Raw genomic sequence first — 20,202 nt, 5'->3', positions numbered from 1 at the left:
CCCATGACTCCTCTGGATCATCCAAATGGTCATTGGCAAACTTAAGACGGGCCTGGGCATGCGCTGATTTAAGCAGGGGAACCTTCCGTGCCATGCATGATTTCAAACCTTGACGTCTTAGTGTATTACCAACAGTAACCTTGGAAACGGTGGTCCCAGCTCTTTTCAGGTCATTGACCAGCTCCTCCCGTGTAGTTCTGGGCTGATTTCTCACCTTTCTTAGAATCATTGAGACCCCACGAGGTGAGATCTTGCATGGAGCCCCAGTCCAAGGGAGATTGACAGTCATGTTTAGCTTTTCCATTTTGTAATGATTGCTCCAACAGTGGACCTTTTTTCACCAAACTGCTTGGCAATTTCCCCGTAGCCCTTTCCAGCCTTGTGGAGGTGTACAATTTTGTCTCTAGTGTCTTTGGACAGCTCTTTGGTCTTGGCCATGTTAGTAGTTGGATTCTTACTGATTGTATGGGGTGGACAGGTGTCTTTATGCAGCTAACAACCTCAAACAGGTGCATCTAATTTAGGATAATAAATGGAGTGGAGGTGGACATTTTAAAGGCAGACTAACAGGTCTTTGAGGGTCAGAATTCTAGCTGATAGACAGGTGTTCAAATACTTATTTGCAGCTGTATCATACAAATAAATAGTTAAAATATCATACATTGTGATTTCTGGATTTTTATTTTTAGATTATGTCTCTCACAGTGGACATGCACCTACGATGACAATTTCAGACTCCTCCATGATTTCTAAGTGGGAGAACTTGCAAAATAGCAGGGTGTTCAAATACTTATTTTCCTCACTGTGGATATAATATATTTATCAGTTGCCTCAAAATAGCAACGCGCCAACAAAGAGCCTGAACACACCTCGTTTTCAGACCAGCACCAAAATGGTCCAGCATCCAGAATGTCACTGTTTTTCTCCCCCCACCCGCGTAAAAATCCCCGTCCGAATTGCCTACTGTTTTTAGACAAACACCAAGGACGTGTGGTAATTGAATTGCCATCCGAATCCACATCTCGCAGTTTTCAAGATGAGATCACTTCAAAATTCACTGTTTATATCCTATTTGACCCCTGCAGGCCACCGTACGGTTGCGCTTCGCTGTAATTTTGATGCATTTTAAAGATCTAGACTTTCATTGCTGAAATGCTGGCGAGTATTTACAAGAGCAATATATTTCATCACCGCTCAAAAAATAAAAAGAAGAAAAGCATGTAAACATTTGAAATGGGCCGTTATTACGGCAGCATTTATATATGATAAATATAATATATGTGCAGGTCTTAAAAGCCGTCAAATTGATTTTTAAAAAGGTACAAGTACAGGTGATTTAATCACCTGTATCTTGTAAAAAGAAAACTAAAACTAGTGTGAAATAAATGTTAAAAGCAGGAATAAGAGCGATCTCTCGTTAAAACTCGCTCGCTCTTGTAAACCAGCCTCTTTCCTCATTGCATTTTGTAAAATTGGAAAATTTTCCTCATTGGAAATTGTATTTTTGTTGTCAGTATGCCTTTGCATTACTGCATTAATGATACACACAGGTACAGTAGGTATTTGATATGTTGGCAGTAACACACCCACCTTTATCGTATTTATTATGCTTGATTTAAAATAAAAAGTGCTTTAAAAAGTCCTTGAAAGTCCTTGAATCTGGGGTTCATGAAAGAGTGGGAACCCTATGTATGTATGTATGTATATATATATATATATATATATATATATATATATATATATATATATATATATATATATATATATATATATATATATATATATATATATATATATATATATATATATATATATATATATATATATATATATATATATATATATATGTATGTATATATATAATATATATATATGTATATATATATATGTATATATATGTATATATATATATGTATATATATATATATATATATATATATGTATATATATATATATTATATATATATATATATAATATATAATACTTTTCTTACAACTATGTCAATTGAACCATCACAAACTCTTCTTCTGTTGTACAATGGATTGTGGCAATATTAATCATAAATGATGCACTGATCTACACTTCATAATTACTTGGGATCATATTTTCAGCCTACTGTGATTTGGGATGTTTTAATTCTTAACTTGCTTGCTATTCAGATGGATAGTAAATAAATAGGCAAAGTGAAATTGAAGGCTGTAATTTCCATCATGATGTTATTCATAAAAATGAAACCGTTGAGTGCAACAGAGGGGGAAGCAAGTCATTCAAAAAGTCTGCAAGGAATAGAAGAGCTTCCTGTTTAAATATGACTAGAAACAATTGGGTTTTAATTCACATTTACTGGTAATACATTTTACAGTTCTGTCAGTTTCCGCAAAAGATAGCATTTTATTAGCACAGAGTTCAGATGGGGTTGCTCTCTTGGCAGCATTGAATTTTATCAGCAGTCTCAGATCCTTCGTATCTCTCTGCGTCAGGTCAGGCTCGGTTACAGTGCTGTATTTCTCTGGCACCACACAGGGTTTCCCACAGGAGCTGTAACTTTACACGTTAACCTACCCATCATGCTAATGGCTGCTTTGCCCCAATTAGCACATGGCCACATCTTCACCTGTCACCATTCCCCCTGGGCCCCGCGTGACCTTTCACCTTAACACGAGGCACTCCTCGCTTATACATAAACATACACAGTGTTGCATGCTGATTTGCTTAAAACGGTGACAATGGAAAGAGTGGGGTGAATCCCCAAAAAGTCACATTTCAAATATTTTATATTCACATTTCACACTTTGTAGTTTTAAATGAATTGTATTTTGTTGTACAGTCATTTCTTCAAGTAAATGTGCTGTAACTTTGGAGGTATACAGATGAACACAGACATGTAGACTAAAATAAGTCTCATTTTGAAAGTGAAATTCACATTTGAGCACAGGAAAGACCTGTCAATTCCATTACGCCAATGTTTCCTTTTCTTTTTTACCAACCTCTTTCTTTTTACAATTTAGAGTTTTGGCTACTCAGCTGGAAAAGCTTTAAGAATCTTCAAACCATAGACCATATTTGGCTTTAAACATTCTTTTCAAAGCCTTAGGCCTGCACAGTTGGAGCAAACAGATAGCATAAAAGGCTTAAAGAAAGTCTTGGAGGGTGAAACATGGAACAACGCTTGAATACATTAGCATGAATCAATAGGGCATGTTAACGCCACCAGACGGGCGGTTTTTAGTATTGATGAACATGGATTGATCATGGTATCTGCAGGCAAACAGAGTAAACCAGCTGTATTTACCAAGGTTAACAAGGTGAGCAAGAGACCTTCAGGCAGAGATAGAGGTGAAATGGGGGCGAGAAAGAGGACAGAGATTGTCTCCCTTGAGTACTGCAGTCCAAGCTCTAACTCGATCAGTACAGTTAACCTAGACATAGCCTGCAGATAAACACATTTGTTGGCCTTAATATGCCACTGCTGACAGCTTCAACAAACCATGTTTTGTACGGAATGGAATTCCCCTGAACATTTTGGACTGTGTTTGTGTGTGTTTTTGTTCATTGCTTAATATTTTACATGTGTTCAATGTTCATAACTATTGTCCTTTGCCAAAAAAATATCTGTGTTACGACTACAAATAACTATTTGGACTATTCAGATCTCAACTTGAAAAAGACTGACGCTCCATATAGTTTATCGGACCTCACTTTAACACTAACCTTTCCTAACCACGACCTCTTAACCTTACACTCAACCTAGAGGCAAGTTGCAGCCAATGGTCTTCAGCCTAGCATTGATTTATAGTGCTGTTTGCTAAGAAAAGCATCAGTATTATTATTTCTAATACTTGGCGATAAGTTTTTTTCTTAACCCCACCAAGAACAATAGCTATATTAGCATCCACACTAGGGCTATCTGCTGCTTTAAATTGCTTGAGCTCTTTAAAGCAGATTGGATTCTGATTGGCTGCCAAAATGTTCTGAAAGTGATACCAACGATATTGTTTCTCTGTGATGTTATAAGTTGTGGTGTGGAGCTTTGGACTCTGCAATTATTTTATGTTTAAAATTATTTTTAGAGCTATATTTATCGTTATAATTATAGTTATTGAACTTTGTGTGAACAGGCCTTAAAGGAACACTCCCCTAGAGTTTAACAATTGAGTTTTACCGTTTTCGAATCCATTCAGCCAATCTCCGGGTCTGGCGGTAGCACTTTTAGCATAGCTTAGCATAGCCGTACCATGGGTGCAGCAGGCGCAATGATATTACACAGAAATGAGAGTATAGTTCCTAGCCATATCGGCCTAGAAAATCGCAACTTTTCATTTTCCGTCAGTCTTAGTACATGATGTAACTACAGAAGGGTCAGTATTTAGATAGGAAAAATATTGAAACTCTTTGATCATTTTTGAGTGAGATGCTAACGGTCTAATCAGATTCAATGATCTATGCTAAGCTATGCTAAAAGTGCTACCGCCAGACCCAGTGATCGGCTGAATGGATTCGAAAACTGTAAAACTCAACTGTTTAACTCTAGGGGAGTTGGAAAATGTTCCTTTCATTCTAAGATACAGTATGAGGACTGTATGTAACTTGCTTAGCAGTTAGACTTGTTTTGTTTTTGCATTGTTTTGTTTTGTTGCACCGTTTTTGTGCATAAAACACCGTTTTATTTTGTATTATTCAACTTAAGCAATCCTCTAGAAAAAAACCCTCCAAAACTACATAGCCTAAACCACCTACCAATACCCAAATAACCACCCTAGAAACCACATAGCAACATCCTAGCAACTATCCAGAAAACCATAGCAAGCACCTTGCAATGAGCTAACAGCTACTGAGAACAAAGCTCACATTTTCTTTAGAAAATGTAAAACAAATTTTTTTTTGTTTTTAATATCTTAGGGTGAGATGTATCAGGCCAGCGCTCCCAAAAACCATTACAATCAAACTAAAGTAAAATGTTCAGTCTTTTGAATGGATTGTTCATCATCACACTTCTGGACTTCAGCCACAGCTCTGAAGTGATTTATGCTTAAGACGTTACCTTATAGACGATGAATGTGATGTTGGCTCAAGTAATCTCAAAGTGATATCTGGGGTAGAAAATTCCGAGAATGTTTTACCTTGGCCATGACTGGGTTTGAGCAAATGTTAGTCTTGATTTTCTGCTTTAAACAGGCTATAATTTAGATACAAATCAGACCTTCATAGATGAGGCCTTTTTCAAAGTTCCTGAGTGTGTATTTCCATAAATGACTTAACGGTCCTCAAATTATGGCATTGTTGCTGATATATGGCTCACATAGACTCTTAAATGCCGTGTTGTGGCCTGCTGGAGGATAAAAGAGTTTTAATACTGCATAATTGCAGTACGACTAAAACAATCAGAGGACAAGAATGTGGTGCATGTTTTTGTGGAAAGAGAATATTTGTGCATGCACGCAAACTGGCATAAATTTGTCATAGATGACGGCTGGTCGCAACATGAAAACACCCAGCTACGTCGTCCAATACAGCTGCCTTCTCCATCTATATTTCATCAACAAGGCTTATGAGATGAAATGCATTAGTTGCCTCAGTCGATACTCTGTTAAATATCAGTTTATAAATAACAAAGAACAGAACTGCCAGCTGATGTAAACAGAGTTTGACACGGCTAGTAAAACAACGTAAAGGTCAGATTAGTCCTGTTGTGTGTGTGTGTGGCATGAAAAAGCTGCAATAAAGGGCAAACATTCATGTTCATCTCATGATTGGAAGGAATACTTTATGAAGGATTCCTAAAATGCCTTGCATTTCTGAAGGTTAACCAAAAACCACAACAAACAACCCACCCATGGACAAATCAACACGGGTATCAATTAAATCATACATGACCTTCTTTATTTACAAAGGGTGTTACCTGGCTCAAGTTCACACATGTGGCTTATAGCAAATTTTGGAAAGGGTGGATTCAGGTCAGAACTGATAAACAGACATTATCCTTACAAAGGGGCTGAGCCAAGTTAACACCCAACTGTTTGCAATTGTGTCCTAATTGAAGTAAATTCATTACCCAAACTGGCTTCATGACATTGGCAAATGTGCAAATGTCTGGCTGTCTCCTCCCAAACAGTAAAAAAAATGAATCTCTTGCTGAGAACATGTCTTGGTCATAAGCTAAATGTAATTTTGGTCATTGTGACTTTTCCATTATTAAGCAATTTTTGTACCCCTGATTTATCATTGCTGTAATGCGTAATGATGTGTGTGCATATATATTACCGATCAGGCATAACATTATGTCCAAGATGTTAGCAGCAGATCCTTTAAGTCCTGTAAGTTGCGAGGTGGGGCCTCCATGGATCGGACTTGTTTGTTCAACACATCCCACAGATGCTCGATTGGATTGAGATCTGGGGAATTTGGAGGCCAAGTCAACACCTCAAACATGTTATTGTGTTCCTCAAACCATTCCTGAACAATTTTTGCTTTGTGGCAGGGCACATTATCCTGCTGAAAGAGGACACCGCCACCAGGGAATACCGTTTCCATGAAAGGCTGTACATGGTCTGCAACAATGCTTAGGTAGGTGGTACGTGTTAAAGTAACACCCACATGGATGGCAGGACCCAAGGTTTCCCAGGAAGACATCGCCAAAAGCATCACACTGCCTCCACCGGCTTGCCTTCTTCCCATAGTGCATCCTGGTACTATGTGTTCCCAGGGAAACGATGTACACGCACCTGTCCATCCACGTGATGTAAAAGAAAAGGTGATTCATCAGACCAGTCCACCTTCTTCCATTGCTCCGTGGTCGAGTTCTGATGCTCACGTGCCCACTGTTGGCGCTTTCGGCGGTGGACAGAGGTCAGCATGGGCACCCTGACTGGTCTACGGCTGTGCAGCCACATACTCAACAAACTGCAATGCACTGTGTATTCTGACACCTTTCTATCAGAACCAGCATTAACTTCTTGAGACATTTGAGCTACAGTAGCTTGTCTGTTTGATCGAACCACACAGGCCAGCCTTCGCGCCCCACGTGCATCAATGAGCCTTGGCTGCCCATGATCCTGTCACTGTTCCTTCATTGGACCACTTCTGATAGATACTGACCACTGCAGACCAGGAACACCCTACAAGAGCTGCAGTTTTGGAGATGTTCTGACCCAGTCGTCTAGCCATCACAATTTGGCCTTACGTTTGCCCATTTTTCCTGCTTCTAACACATCAATGTTGAGGACAAAATGTTCACTTGCTGCCTAATATATCCCACCCACTAACAGATGCCGTGATGAAGAGATAATCAGTGTTAATCACTTCACCTGATCATAATGTTATGCCTGATCTGTGTATATATATTTAAATTATAAATTAAAGAGTATATTTGATGGTAGAATTTTATTTTTATTTTATTCCGAAATAATAGAAACATCTTGAGATTCCATATAAAACAAGTCTGTTGCGAATTTTCTGATTACTCGGGGGAGATTTTATTATCATACATCATCCTTTACTTATTGTTGTATAATACAGATGTTTATTATTATTCATCAGGACCACATGGTTCAGCTTTATCTTGGTTTATTATTGAGTTTCAATTGCCAGGCTATTGCATTGGATGAACAGATTATTAGTCAGAAGAATTTCTGCAAACACACAAGCGCCCGACATCTTGCCTTACGCCTATATACCTTCAGAATCCAGTTTCAAAAGAGCTTTCTCCAGACTGACCGGCAAATAATCAAATACTCTGACCCTCGCTTTATCAGCCAGGTTTATTTTCTCACAAGGTGTTTGTTTGGTTCGAAATCACATAGTAACTGACCCTTTGTGAAGTTCTGCCCACCCTTGTTTACTGTTGTTGGCAAAAACAAACTTTTTAAGGAACGCCCCATAGGAATGCACTGGAGATTTTCACACAGTTTTAAGTAAAATGTGCTCATAAATTATGACATTTAAAAGCATTTTAATTTTTAGTGTTTCTTAACTGTTCAATTAGCATCCAAATCTGCATTTTGCTATTTATTGCTTCCTTCATTAAGGAATACATTTCAATTCCAATTCTATTCCAATTCCATATCGAGTTCCATACAACCCCTAGCCACCCTCCCCCCCATTTCTAGTCATGGAAGCTGAGAGACACCCAAAACTCCCAGCTCTCTCCATAAAGATGCTTTCAGACGTGACTTTACTGGAGCACCTCAAACACCCCAGAACATCTGGAGCTATCCTAGTGTAATCCAGCTGAGATATTCAGACCCTGTTGTGTGTTAATACTGACATTTTGTAACCTACACATCTGTCTTCTTCCGAAACTCTCAGAAAGATGAAAATCATCCAAAAGGTCTAAGGGTCTTAAGGGATGTCTAAATCATGTAGATGACAATCCGGGACCTCCATAAATTGTTTCTGTTGATAGATTCTCAGGCTATACATTACGTTGTACATTTACCATGAAACACTCTCCAAAACACAAACACATCTGATTTTTCAATGATCAAGACATCTCTGGTATTTTCGCTATAACACCTTGCGAAATGTTTTCTCAAAGCGAAAATTATTTGCAGAGGTTTCTAGACTGGATCACTCCTCCAAAGGCCATCTCAACCTCAGAGACATTACTCAAAATCCACACCTGCAAAAGACTTGAATGTGAATAGTCTATAAACTAATTTTGCTTGAAAACCCATATTTGGACACTTCAATTTGCAGCACAAGCATGTTGGGCTGTTTAGGATGTCCCTATTAGTATCAAACAGAGCGTGTTACGTGGCATTCTTCAGAAAGACAAAACAGTTCCAGAATGTTTTGAGTCTGAGCGGAGTTTTTCCATGGCACAATCCACTCTGACACTACTTATGTCGCCATTACCAAAGCTTCCCACTGTTTCTTTTCAGCACATAAGACATAGACGGATGACTACACTAGGGAATGTGCTGGATAGACAAGGAGAAAGAATGGAATGACAAATTAGGCCAAAAACATGAATTGAAAGGAATAAGAAAGCTGGAACGCACAAAAACAGTTTGAAATGTTAAGAACAAGAAACAAATGTCCACCACTGACAAAACCAGACAGTGAAAAATACTGAGGAACAAAGCAAGAACTAGACTCTCATATTTGAGTCAGTGACATATTCGAAATATTTCATCCAGATATATTAAGTAAAAAATAAAAAATAAACATTAAAATGTAATTCACACCAAAAATTTGAATACACATTTTCATTGCTGAAAATATTTTCAGTTTCTGAATTAAAGTCAATAATTTTACCCCTTAAAACTCATATTTGATTACCAAAATGACATATTTGAAGAAAAAAAATTCCCTGTGAAAAAACCATAATGTCTAAAATAGCTTGAATGTAACTGCTTCATGCGAACCATAAATATGCAAATTAGCCACTCACAAGCTCAGAGATCCACTCCGAGATCCTTAAAAACGCTTTGACAACGCAGAACATCAGTGGAGAAAGGCATCTAGATTTTTCATATCAACAGAAAAATTTACTGGGATAACCTGGCTTCTCTTGAGTCTCCCCTGCTTCGCAGCATAATCATGATATGCTAAAGCCCCGCCCCCTCGTGACATGATTGGTTACAAGGTAGTTTGTGACGTAAGAAACACCAGCGATTTCAGCATTTTTGAGACTGTCTTTGGTTCACTGGACTTTTAAGGCAAAAATACTCAGCAATGGTGTTGACTTATGAATTTGCACATGGTTTGTCTGAAACCATATTAAAAACATCTTTGACATACAAACAACATCAGGAGGTCTTTAAAACGAACTTTTGTTACATTTTATTAGTCGTTTATTAGTCAAATATCTATGTGGTGTAACTTTATACATATTTTTTTTCTTAAAAAATTTGCATAAAAGTGAAAACCTTTAATTGTTAAATTGTCAGGTCAAATGGGGTAACTTTTTTTACCTTTTACATTTTTTTTGAGGGGGGGGGGGGATAAAGTTGTAATTACTCGTGTGAATTAATGAGGTATTTTACTACTTTTCACTTAATGTTTAGGCGATTTTACTTTTTACTAAAACTTTTTTTTTTTTTTTTTTTGGAAAATGGTATAAGGGTCAATGACATAACATGTATTTTTTGGTTTCCGAATTCATTATTTTCCTAAAAAGAATTGTAATAAATACATGTCATATATCAAATTGATTTACAATATTTCCTTTATAAGAAACCCTTTTCATTTAAAAAAAAAAATTCAATTGACTTTGAGTTGCGGTGTTTGAAAGACCAAAAATGTCAGGTGGTGCGACCGTCCGAATGTACGAGCAGAAAACAAAACTGCAAAAAAAAGGTTAATTTACTCAGTAAAATTCTTAATCAAATAGTTTGGTATGATTTTACATTAAATTCCTTATAAATGAGGGAAAATAGTGTATCAGTCCTATTTCAAAACTATTCAATTACTTAAAAAAGTTTTAAAAATGTACTTCTCCAAATGTCGGGGAGGGCGACCGATATAAAAATGCCATTTTATGCTATGTTACTTTAATAAAACCATGTGACAGCATATGACATCACATAGAAGACCCCAGATGACCCCAATGTTAGTCACCCTCCCATAAATATTAGATAATTTGACATTTTTGAGTAATGATGAGGTTGATTCAACTTATCATGTCAGATGGTATGACCCCTGGAAAACTTTGAAAATGTGTTGTTATTATAAAAATGTGTATTTGATTAAAGAAAATGTGTGTATAACCCTGAGCATATGGTCAAACATTTGTAAAGGTGTCCAAGTTAATGCCTGTTAGATTTGAATTGAGTTTGAAATGTCAGGTGGTGCGACCAGCGAATTTACATTTAAAAGTATCAATTCCCACTGCAATTGCAAAATGAAGTAAGAAATATAACTGTAAACCGTTATATAATGTATGCAAATAATTTTAACAGTTAAAAACAAAACATAAAAACTCCTTATGGAAAATTGGGTGTTTGAACACATAGAAAAGTGTCAGTTTATATGAATTGGACTAAAAGGGCAATACATAAAGAAATGGAAAGGGAATTTACCATGTGATATGCATTTTAGACACTACAATGATTCATATCTACAAGTTATCAGTAGTGCTAAGTACATTAAATATATGGTCGCACCACCTGACATTTCTGGGTGGTAAAATCAGATGAATTGTAGTAATATCAGATGAGTTTAAAAAATAATTAATGCTGTCTTAAAAGCTCCAAAACCAACCTTATTTGTCATTGACCCATAAAACTTTTTCCCCAAAAAATTTATGAAACCAACATCAAAACAAATACAAAACTTGAATCAACTTTCCATGTGTGCTTTCAGCTAGATTTTTAAAGACTTCTTAAAGTTTCATGTGATAAAATCAAAGCTAATTGAATTAATTGAAGTCATGAGTCAAATTGTTTATTATGCCTGAATCAACCTGTCTACATTATCAACCTGTCCAGGTTACACTAACAAAAGCGTCTGATCCGTTCAGATCAGAAAATCACATTTTCTACTACCTTTTCATATTTGCAGTTTTCTTGGCAAGCCGAACAATTAGTTTCCTATACCATGACCGTCTAGATGCCCTATGCACTCACACACCACCCATTTCCTTACTCAACTGTATTAAATGTTTGCTACAGCAGATACGAGAGGAAAGATCACCCTTGACATCTGATATGAGACCAGCTCAGCCATTTCCATTAGAACGATCAAAGTCATGAAAACATAACTCTTGATTTAGCACTCAGAGATAATGTTGCAAGCACATAATATAAGCTTTATGTAATACTGTGGATATACAACAAATGTCTCTGTGATATTTAACTCGTCAACCTCAACAAACAGTTTATCATTACAGCCCATTAAACCATCTGCAGTACGGGACCACATCACTTTCGGAAAAATTGAACAGCAATCAAAACAACTAAATCAAGTCTTGTGTGATTCACATGCAAAACATGTTTAATCTTCATTTATTCATCAATATTTTTAATAACACAGTTCAATGTGTACCCAAAAAGTATTCACTTCTTTCCCGACCACACTTTAGTTTAATCATACTAAAGGGTTTGACAGTGTCCAAAATTATATGTAACTTTACCACATAGGAACTAATCCAAGTCTTTCAGAGCCTTTAAGAAAATGCTCACATTGTTCAACAAGGTTCAAATATGACATGAATGAAGTATGGAGCATTTCCCTGCCAATCAATGAACAAAATATCAGGTGCCAATCGATCAATAAACACCATACCTTAATTTGATATAGTAAAAGATTTTTAATTTCAGCTAGTCCTTTGTGAAAAAGAATCTTAGCAATGTTGAACACATAATATTTTGGAGGCAGAACATTCAGAGCTCATGCCAGCAGCACAAGAATGTAATGAGGAACAAATGGAGCCCTCAATCTGGTTAAAAGCACTCAGATGAGAATGCTTTTATCAAGGGAAGTGACCTCACTTAAAGAGGACATGATGTCATTACATAAGAATGTCATATGCCACCCTGCTCTGCCTTCATTACATCAGGAAGCGTTCTTGTAATTAAAGTAACTCCATCTAAATGGAAATGCCTTGATTGGAGGATAACATTGACCATTCTTACCTTGAAATGACAGGAGGACTCGTGGCTGTGGTGGAGAAAGACCATGGACGCAGGTGACACAGAGGACGAGGGGAAGGAACAACTGCATGCTCGTCCCCAAAGACCAAAACCAGAGCGCTCCTGACCTCCCCATGACTGCTGAGGAGACACCCAGACCGGCCCACCTGCCAAGACAAGGTGAAGGAACTGTAATGAAACAAAAGAGTCTTGCTGATGGAAATCTGGTTTATCTCTTGTTTAATTTCAAAGACTTCAAATTAATTCAAGTACAGTAGGATCAAGAAATATATGCACTTTGAAAATGGAGGTAGATTACTTACAGGAATAGGGCCCTCATATTCTTAATAAATAAAGGTTCTTAACATTTGTATACTTTTTTGTTTCTAAAGTAAGTTTTAATATGTAAACATTCTTGAAGCAAGATACATTTTAAGAAGCAACACCTAGATGAAAAGTAAAATTCACAATAGTTTTAACAGTTTTAAATGTACAATAATAAGACTTACCACATACTGTACATGTTGATACTAACTATATGTGTAAATCACAAGAATTACATTGATACTATAGTTGCTATAATTCACTTTGAAAAGTAGTCCCAGCTGTAGAAGGACAATTTGTATACATCAAATAATGCACATTTTTGTACAAAACAATTAACCATTTCAACATAAATACAAGCTTCGCATTTCTGCTTTTCGCAGATTTGCCCTATAGACGTCCATTAAAAAATGCATTTTTACAAAATAAGGGACAATTCTTAATAATCTGTGGTAATTGACACATTTCTAGAGATTTTGATCATGCTCGACTTGTATTTGAACCCATAACATTCCTTTAAAAGTTCACCATTTTTCAAATTTGTGACATTAGGCACTCTCTGTGTGAGGAAATGTCTTTGATATAGTGTTAAATCAACAGTGTTTCAAAAGCAGCCAGTTAAAATACATATTTTAATGGTTATATCATAACAGTTATGCTTGAAAGCTTTTTCCTTAAAGGCCTCCTGTATGTCTTCTAGTTAATTAGTCTTGAGAAAGTGCCATGACATTGAGTCATCCACTAAGTTATGATTTTAGCCAATGCCTTATAAACAATGGCTCATGTCCAACCCGAGTCATTATTTTACTTTTACACGAGGACGTCAAGGTAGTGGTACCTCAAAGAAAGTGATGCTTTTTTTACTTCTAACAAAAGAATGAATGGACACTCCCTGTGTTTCTCTCCTCTCTATTCTATTATGGGACAACAGAAGTTCAATAATACATGGGGAGAAGTTTGATTTCCTGTACAAGAACTCTTTCTTCATGCTCCAGGGAGAACAGACAGCCTTCTCTGACCAGGACACTCTTGGAGAATAAGAATACATGCAGTTCATAATTATATATTAATAATATGTTTGTTTCATAGCAGAGAGAGTGCAGAAGGACAAAGAACAGGGTAAGAATAGCAAAGTCTCTATGCTCATGTCTTATACATGAATCATGTGAAAGATTGATAGGAACTTTGTACAAGACATCTACAGTGCATGTCTGACTCAGTGAGGTATGAGCACAATGCACAGGGTGTGTTCACAGTCAACAGACGTGCATGTATACCAGAAAACACCATGTAGGGTGCCGTTTAAATAGTTTTGTATGAAGTCATCTGCTTTATGGATGATCTTTGATGCATTTCATGATTTTTCAGCATCTCACGCCATGAGCTCCGCATTTTTAGGGGGCAATGTCAGGTTAAAGTTCAAGTCAGTTTTGTATGGTCAGTTTTCTCTTTCAGGTCAATAATTTTAAGACAATTTAAGACAAAATTAACATTCTGTCATTTATTCACCCTTGTGTTGTATCAGTGGGCCCCTATTATGCTTGTTAGATTTGTGCAGGACGCTTCACAATGGTAATTCTTTATTTTATACCTAGATTTGATGCTATAACTGTAATTTCTCTGCATCATCGGTAATAACTGTATGTTCGTTAACACACAGACCTGCTTTGAATTGCGGTCGTTAGAAAAGGGTGAGAGAACAACCAAAGGTTGTGGTTGTACTGCTGAGCAATAGTGTTAAAAATAATTTTTAACCACTGATTCTTCAATTCCTTGCTTTTGGAAGTCCATGAAATGATGCGTTCACAGTAAAAAAAAAAAAAAAAGTGTAATAAACAGCTATAAACTCTAGTTGGCCTTAAAATACTATTGTTTGAGGGCGAGCCAAAGTAGCCTAACCTAGAAATCTAGACGCACCCTAGCTGCAGCAAATGCAATTTGCAGCCAGGGTGTCTAGCAACTCTCCGTTGGCTTGCGAGCTGGAAAAAACAAACTCTGGTCAGGCCAATCACATCGCGTATAGAGTCGGTGGGCGGGCTTAACATAATGACGGCACATACTTAAAAACAAAGAAGCTGGCGAACAGCGGTCTTTCGTATCGGCTTTGGCCGCGACTCTGGAAGACTTGGAGTTAAGCTTTTCTTTGAGAAGAACAAAAAACGTCACTGAAGTCATTCTTAAGAAAGGAAGATGTGTTCGGAGTTTTGCCGACCGGATATGGCAAAAGTTTAATCGGTTAAACAGCTCCGCTTCACCTTCTTCGTTGCTCTGGTTGGTTGTAGCGCTATCCTATTGCGTGCAGAGGGAATTTGAAAGACAACCGTTTATCCCACCTCTCGGATTGAGCCCTGCCAATGGAGCCCAGCCAAATGGAAAATTTACTTCCGCATCTAAAAATGCCAAATCGGAAGTGACGTAGCGAGAGGGAGCGCGGTGAATTTCAACGATAGGAAAACAATGGATCGCAATGACAGTACGGACGCTGAAGGAATTATAAATGTACAAGGCCAAACCTTCTCTTATAAGAATAGCTTCTTGTACCAGAAAAAATAGTACAATACTTGTTACAAGCGGCCAACGAAATGGCCTCTTTATCTACTAAATTTGTGCTCTTATGTCTTTTTAAAACATCTTAAATCCTGCATTACCTTTTCATTTGGTATTTTCATACAAGGTTATATATTCATTTAGAAAAAAAATTAACCTGCAATATGCCCTTTAAGGAAAGGTACAATAAAAAAAAACACAAGTCCCATTTCAACCTGTGTGACTTTAGTAATTTGCTGGTAACTCTATCACCCCCTTAAATTACAGCCACACTACTGATAGAATATTACTGTACTTACACTCCTGGGCCAAGCCCAAAATGGCTAAACACTAAGCTTTTAATTGTCTTAGCCAAAAATTATTGGTCAGGGAATTAGCACAATTTATACAAATGCACTCCTTAAAAAGACATTGCTGTCACAGAAAAACATCAGAATTAAGTTTTTGGAAGAATATGGGAAGATGTGTGTGGAGTGATGAATCGCAATGAAACAAGAGTTGCATGGTGATGCTCCTGAGCAGTGTCTTTGAAAAATCTGATGAGAAATATAATAATAAATGCATCTCTAGCACAGTGAAGCATGGAGGAAGAGGTTTCATTGTGTGGGGAGCCTTTTTAGAGGCTGGTATTGGTGAGCTACTTCATTGTGAAAAGTCATTTAATGCTTTGGAGTACAGGAGAATATTGCAGAATGTCTTGCTTCCCACAATTGAAAAGCTGTTATCTAAAGAGGAATGATCAGATGGTATTTTCCAACAAGACAATGTTCCTGCCCTAATTGCAAAGACAAGAACAAGTCCATCAGGCTCATGTTTTGGCCTGGTCAGTGTCCAGATTTGAACCCTATAGCTAATATTTGGTTTCACATTAAACTCAAACGAACTGGGAGACATTTTTCAACTACTCATGAACTGTCTTAAGCCATTAACATTGAGTAGAACCACACTGACTCTTCTTCCTGTAAAAAGCTGCCTGCAAGTTGGGGAAGGCTATTCCATGCTTAGAAACTTTATCTACATTATTTGTGCAATTCTTGCTAATTTCCTGACCAGTGATTTGTGGTTTAAAATTGTTACGACCATTAAAAGACCACTTAATATTTTGCCATTTTTGCCCATGAGTGTATGCATAACAGGAGCATGAGTGGTGTAGAGCATGTTTATAAGTGAGAGTGTTTGTGATGGGGAGAAGAAAAAAAAGTCTCCATGTTGTTTTGTATGAGTTAGTGCATATTTACAAGGGTGCGTATGTGTATACATGTGCGTATGTTTGTTTGAGCATATGATAAACTGCAGAAGGCTGAAATGTCTTTGGCAGTGAGTATTGGAGAGAAGCTCTTAAGCTGGGTGGAGGCTACCGCTCTCTGGACAGTAATGGCTTTCTACCGCTGGTCAGGGCCTGCCAGACATGCATACAGCTGCTAAAGTCATCACCGGTCCATCATAGATCCATCACTGGCCCGACACTGAGCATAAGCTGATGTTCAAGCATCACAACCCTTAAATGAGACCTAATCGCTCATTATGTATGTGCCTAATGACCAGGTTCCATCAAGGCCTTAATGTAAACCAAGCAAAGTTTTATGCAACTTTTTGGTAAACTTCATCAATGTCTGGTGTTGCTTTAATGTCTTTTATTCATCACTCCATGGTCTCTCTCTCTCTTCATACAAGTTAGAATAGCTACTTGCCGCCATCTTACGACTTAAAATCATTAACTACTTACTAGTAAAAATGGACTTGGAACACTTCAGTTTTACTTTAATGGTGACCATAAAACATTTAATAGATGTCTAGAACTTACAAAAGGTATCAAGCCAAGCCATTCGGGTTTATGAAAAGTATAAAAAGAAGTATGGGAAGACCTGCACACCAACGCGTTGTGGCTAGAACTTAGTTAAAGTTAAAGCAAGAAGATGAAAACATCACTTGGAAAAACAAATCTGTATCACAAAAAGCTGGATGAGTAAAACATTGTATCTAAATATTTAATTGATAAATTAACTTAATTGCATATTAATGATACAATATAAATATATAATCCACAAAGTTACATTTTATTTGAATAAGAAAGTTAATCACTTCATATATAAGTAGTAACTAAGATTTTGGACCAATGGAGATTCCTTTGTGGGCGGAGCTATCCAGCACAACGCCACGAAAAAACAAATGTCAAAACAAATGTTGACTAAATGTCCTGGTGGTTGTTGCTTGTTACGTTGCAGCTGGTTAGGCCAACAACAAAAAAATCTGATTTACTTTAGTGTGTGAGTATCAAACGTTTAGATGGCACCCCTCTCACTTCTGGAGAAAATGTGAAGTCTATCACATCTGGCAGACTATTTGCTGAATTGTTTAAAACCATTTCACTGACACTTCCAGATTCCTAATGAATTCTGTCACGAGGTGATTTCTGACTAGCTTTTAACCACAACACTATAGCTGGATCGCAGTGTCATCTGAGAAACTCAAACGTCCGTCAAAGCTGTCATAATGCGCATTCATGCCGCTTCAGCTGAGAGCACAGCAGCCTGGAAACGTATCATGAGCGGTTTATCTTCAAGCTTATCGTCTTGTGTTTGTCATGGCTATCTGTGTAATGAGTTTTCCATCTTTCTCCTTATGAAAGTGTCAGTCAAAACCAATTATTGCTCGCTAGAAATATAACGGCCAACTTTCAACTAAGAACTGGCTCATCTAAGATATGTTAAACAGATGGGAGGAAATTAAGTGTCTATGGAAACCCTATACAGTATGAATGTGACTTTTACTGGTACTTGCCTGTGAATGCCATGATGCTAAGGTGTTGGTGGTGGTTGCCAAGACATTGCTATGTGGGGTTATCTAGTGTTTGTGATATTCAGGTCTCTGTACTGTATATAAGGCTTGGGTTCCTTTCTTTAATTTATTTAAATGAGATTTTGCTCACCCATCAGGTGAAATTTGTCCATTTGCTTAAGGTGTGTTCACATACACACATCCAGTTATTTCAAAGGAATCTATACAATCGTAAATGTTATGTGAGGGCGAATGATTTCCCAATGCAGATGACGCAATGAAATCAAGTTGGTCACACGGATTCTCTGTGTTAACCAACAGAAAGTGGCTTGGTTTGAAAGTGACTTCTGTGTGAGCTGTGCTTCATACATCACTCTATTATTGACAATAGACAATAGACCCTTTTTGCCCAAAGTGTGGTTTCGCATTTCGCTAGTATGACTACAACATGAAATAGTAGCAAACTTTCACAACAAACTACATGATGTCCGTATCATAAACAGTACTGGATAAGTAACGTTCCAAAGTTGAATACCTTAAGGTTAGAGATTCAAATATTTAACGGTATAGAAAAAATCAATCCAAATATTATATTTTACACAAGTGTTTCCCTAATTTGATGCTGAGAAAATGTATTCTGGAAGCCTATTGGTTAATATTTTTGTGGTTTTTCTGAGAGATGCCCGTCACTGTACCACACCCTGTCATTCACCAGCTCTCACACACAATTCCAACCCTGCACACACTTCCACAATGTGACAACAATAAAAATCCCCATTCGATATTGCATTTTATATTGAAACAAATCCCAGATACTATCTTTAGAACACACATTAAATAATAACATCACTGTCTTGGTCTCAAACTCCCTAGACTCATTCACACTCTCTGCTGTCCTGTCTGTGAGACGCACAGCACACATTCCCCAACGCCTCGAACCAATAAAAGAATCGGCCAAGACGCACAAAATAATACATATCAGCTGAGTTTTTACTTAATAATCAAGAAAATTTGATTTTGTTCAGAAATATATTACAAAAATGCACCTTTTGAAACAAGAAAAACACTTAAAAATGGCAATTTTCTAAAATCAGGCAAAATAAATACATTTAAAAAAATGACCAATGGGGGAAAAATTTCAGATAATATCATTTAAAATATTAATGAATCTTACAACTACACAGAAATTATGCTATTTTAACTTTTGAGATGCATTTTTGGCACACCATCATGTAAAAGAATTGCTCATAATGTTTCTTGAAATAAAAAAGTAGGAATCATATTAACAAAGATTAGAAATATAACAATAAAAGGAGTGTCTATTTCTAAAATAAGATTTTTTTTTTAATATAGACGCTTCTCTCAGTGACTGAAGCATGTATGAGGTCTTGATTTCCTGTCTCTGGTGGGCGTCTGCACCTGTTAGCCTGAGCCTTGAGTCCCCCCCTTCCCGAAATCTCCCCCAAACGGGACTCACCTTCTGAGGCTTCCCAGCTGTACTGTCCTCACTGAGCAGAGAGTGGGTGAATGCTATAGCCACAGACGTAGTGAAGAAATACAGCGTTGCGTGGACTTCCCCAACAAGAGTGAAGAGAGGTGTTATTCCAACCGGCTGACTCTGGGACAGGGAAGAGAGAGGTTGAGAAGATTGAGAGAGGTAAAGAGAGTGAGAGAGAAGGGTGGACTGGTTTCCTATTACACTCCTCTCCTCTCCTCTTGAGCCCCCCTCCTCTTTTCTTTCCCCTCCTCTCTCTCTCTCTCTCTCTCTCTCTCTCTCTCTACACAAGTAACTGAACAGATATTCCAGACCTCTGACTCTGAGTCTCACTTTGCCTGCGCAGTGAGCAGCAGTCTAGGCAGACGGTGCCAGGACTCCAGAGTCAGATTCTGCTCATTGATGCCCCTTTAGACCTATAACGTAGATACCATCACTGGCTGCTGAAGTTCCTTAATATACATTTACATAAAATGACAACCCAA

At 37.4% G+C, this 20,202-nt stretch overlaps 1 protein-coding gene across 1 annotated transcript in view; it reads right to left on the bottom strand.

Annotated features, from left to right (window-relative positions):
- sema3c (sema domain, immunoglobulin domain (Ig), short basic domain, secreted, (semaphorin) 3C) overlaps window positions 1-19,965 on the bottom strand; it is a 72,619-nt gene extending 52,654 nt beyond the window's left edge. The window contains exons 1-2 of the mRNA XM_079817551.1: window positions 19,700-19,965; window positions 12,577-12,740 (exon numbers count right to left, since the gene is read on the bottom strand). Of these exons, the coding sequence (XP_079673677.1) occupies window positions 12,577-12,709 (133 nt within the window). The 5' untranslated portion in view covers window positions 12,710-12,740; window positions 19,700-19,965. The remainder of the gene's footprint in view (window positions 1-12,576; window positions 12,741-19,699) is intronic.
- Between the last annotated feature and the right edge of the window lie 237 nt (window positions 19,966-20,202).

The sequence above is a fragment of the Gobio gobio genome, assembly GCF_949357685.1.
Source record: "Gobio gobio genome assembly, chromosome: 5".
NCBI lineage: Eukaryota > Metazoa > Chordata > Actinopteri > Cypriniformes > Gobionidae > Gobio > Gobio gobio.
This window is presented reverse-complemented; position numbering and strand designations above follow the sequence as displayed.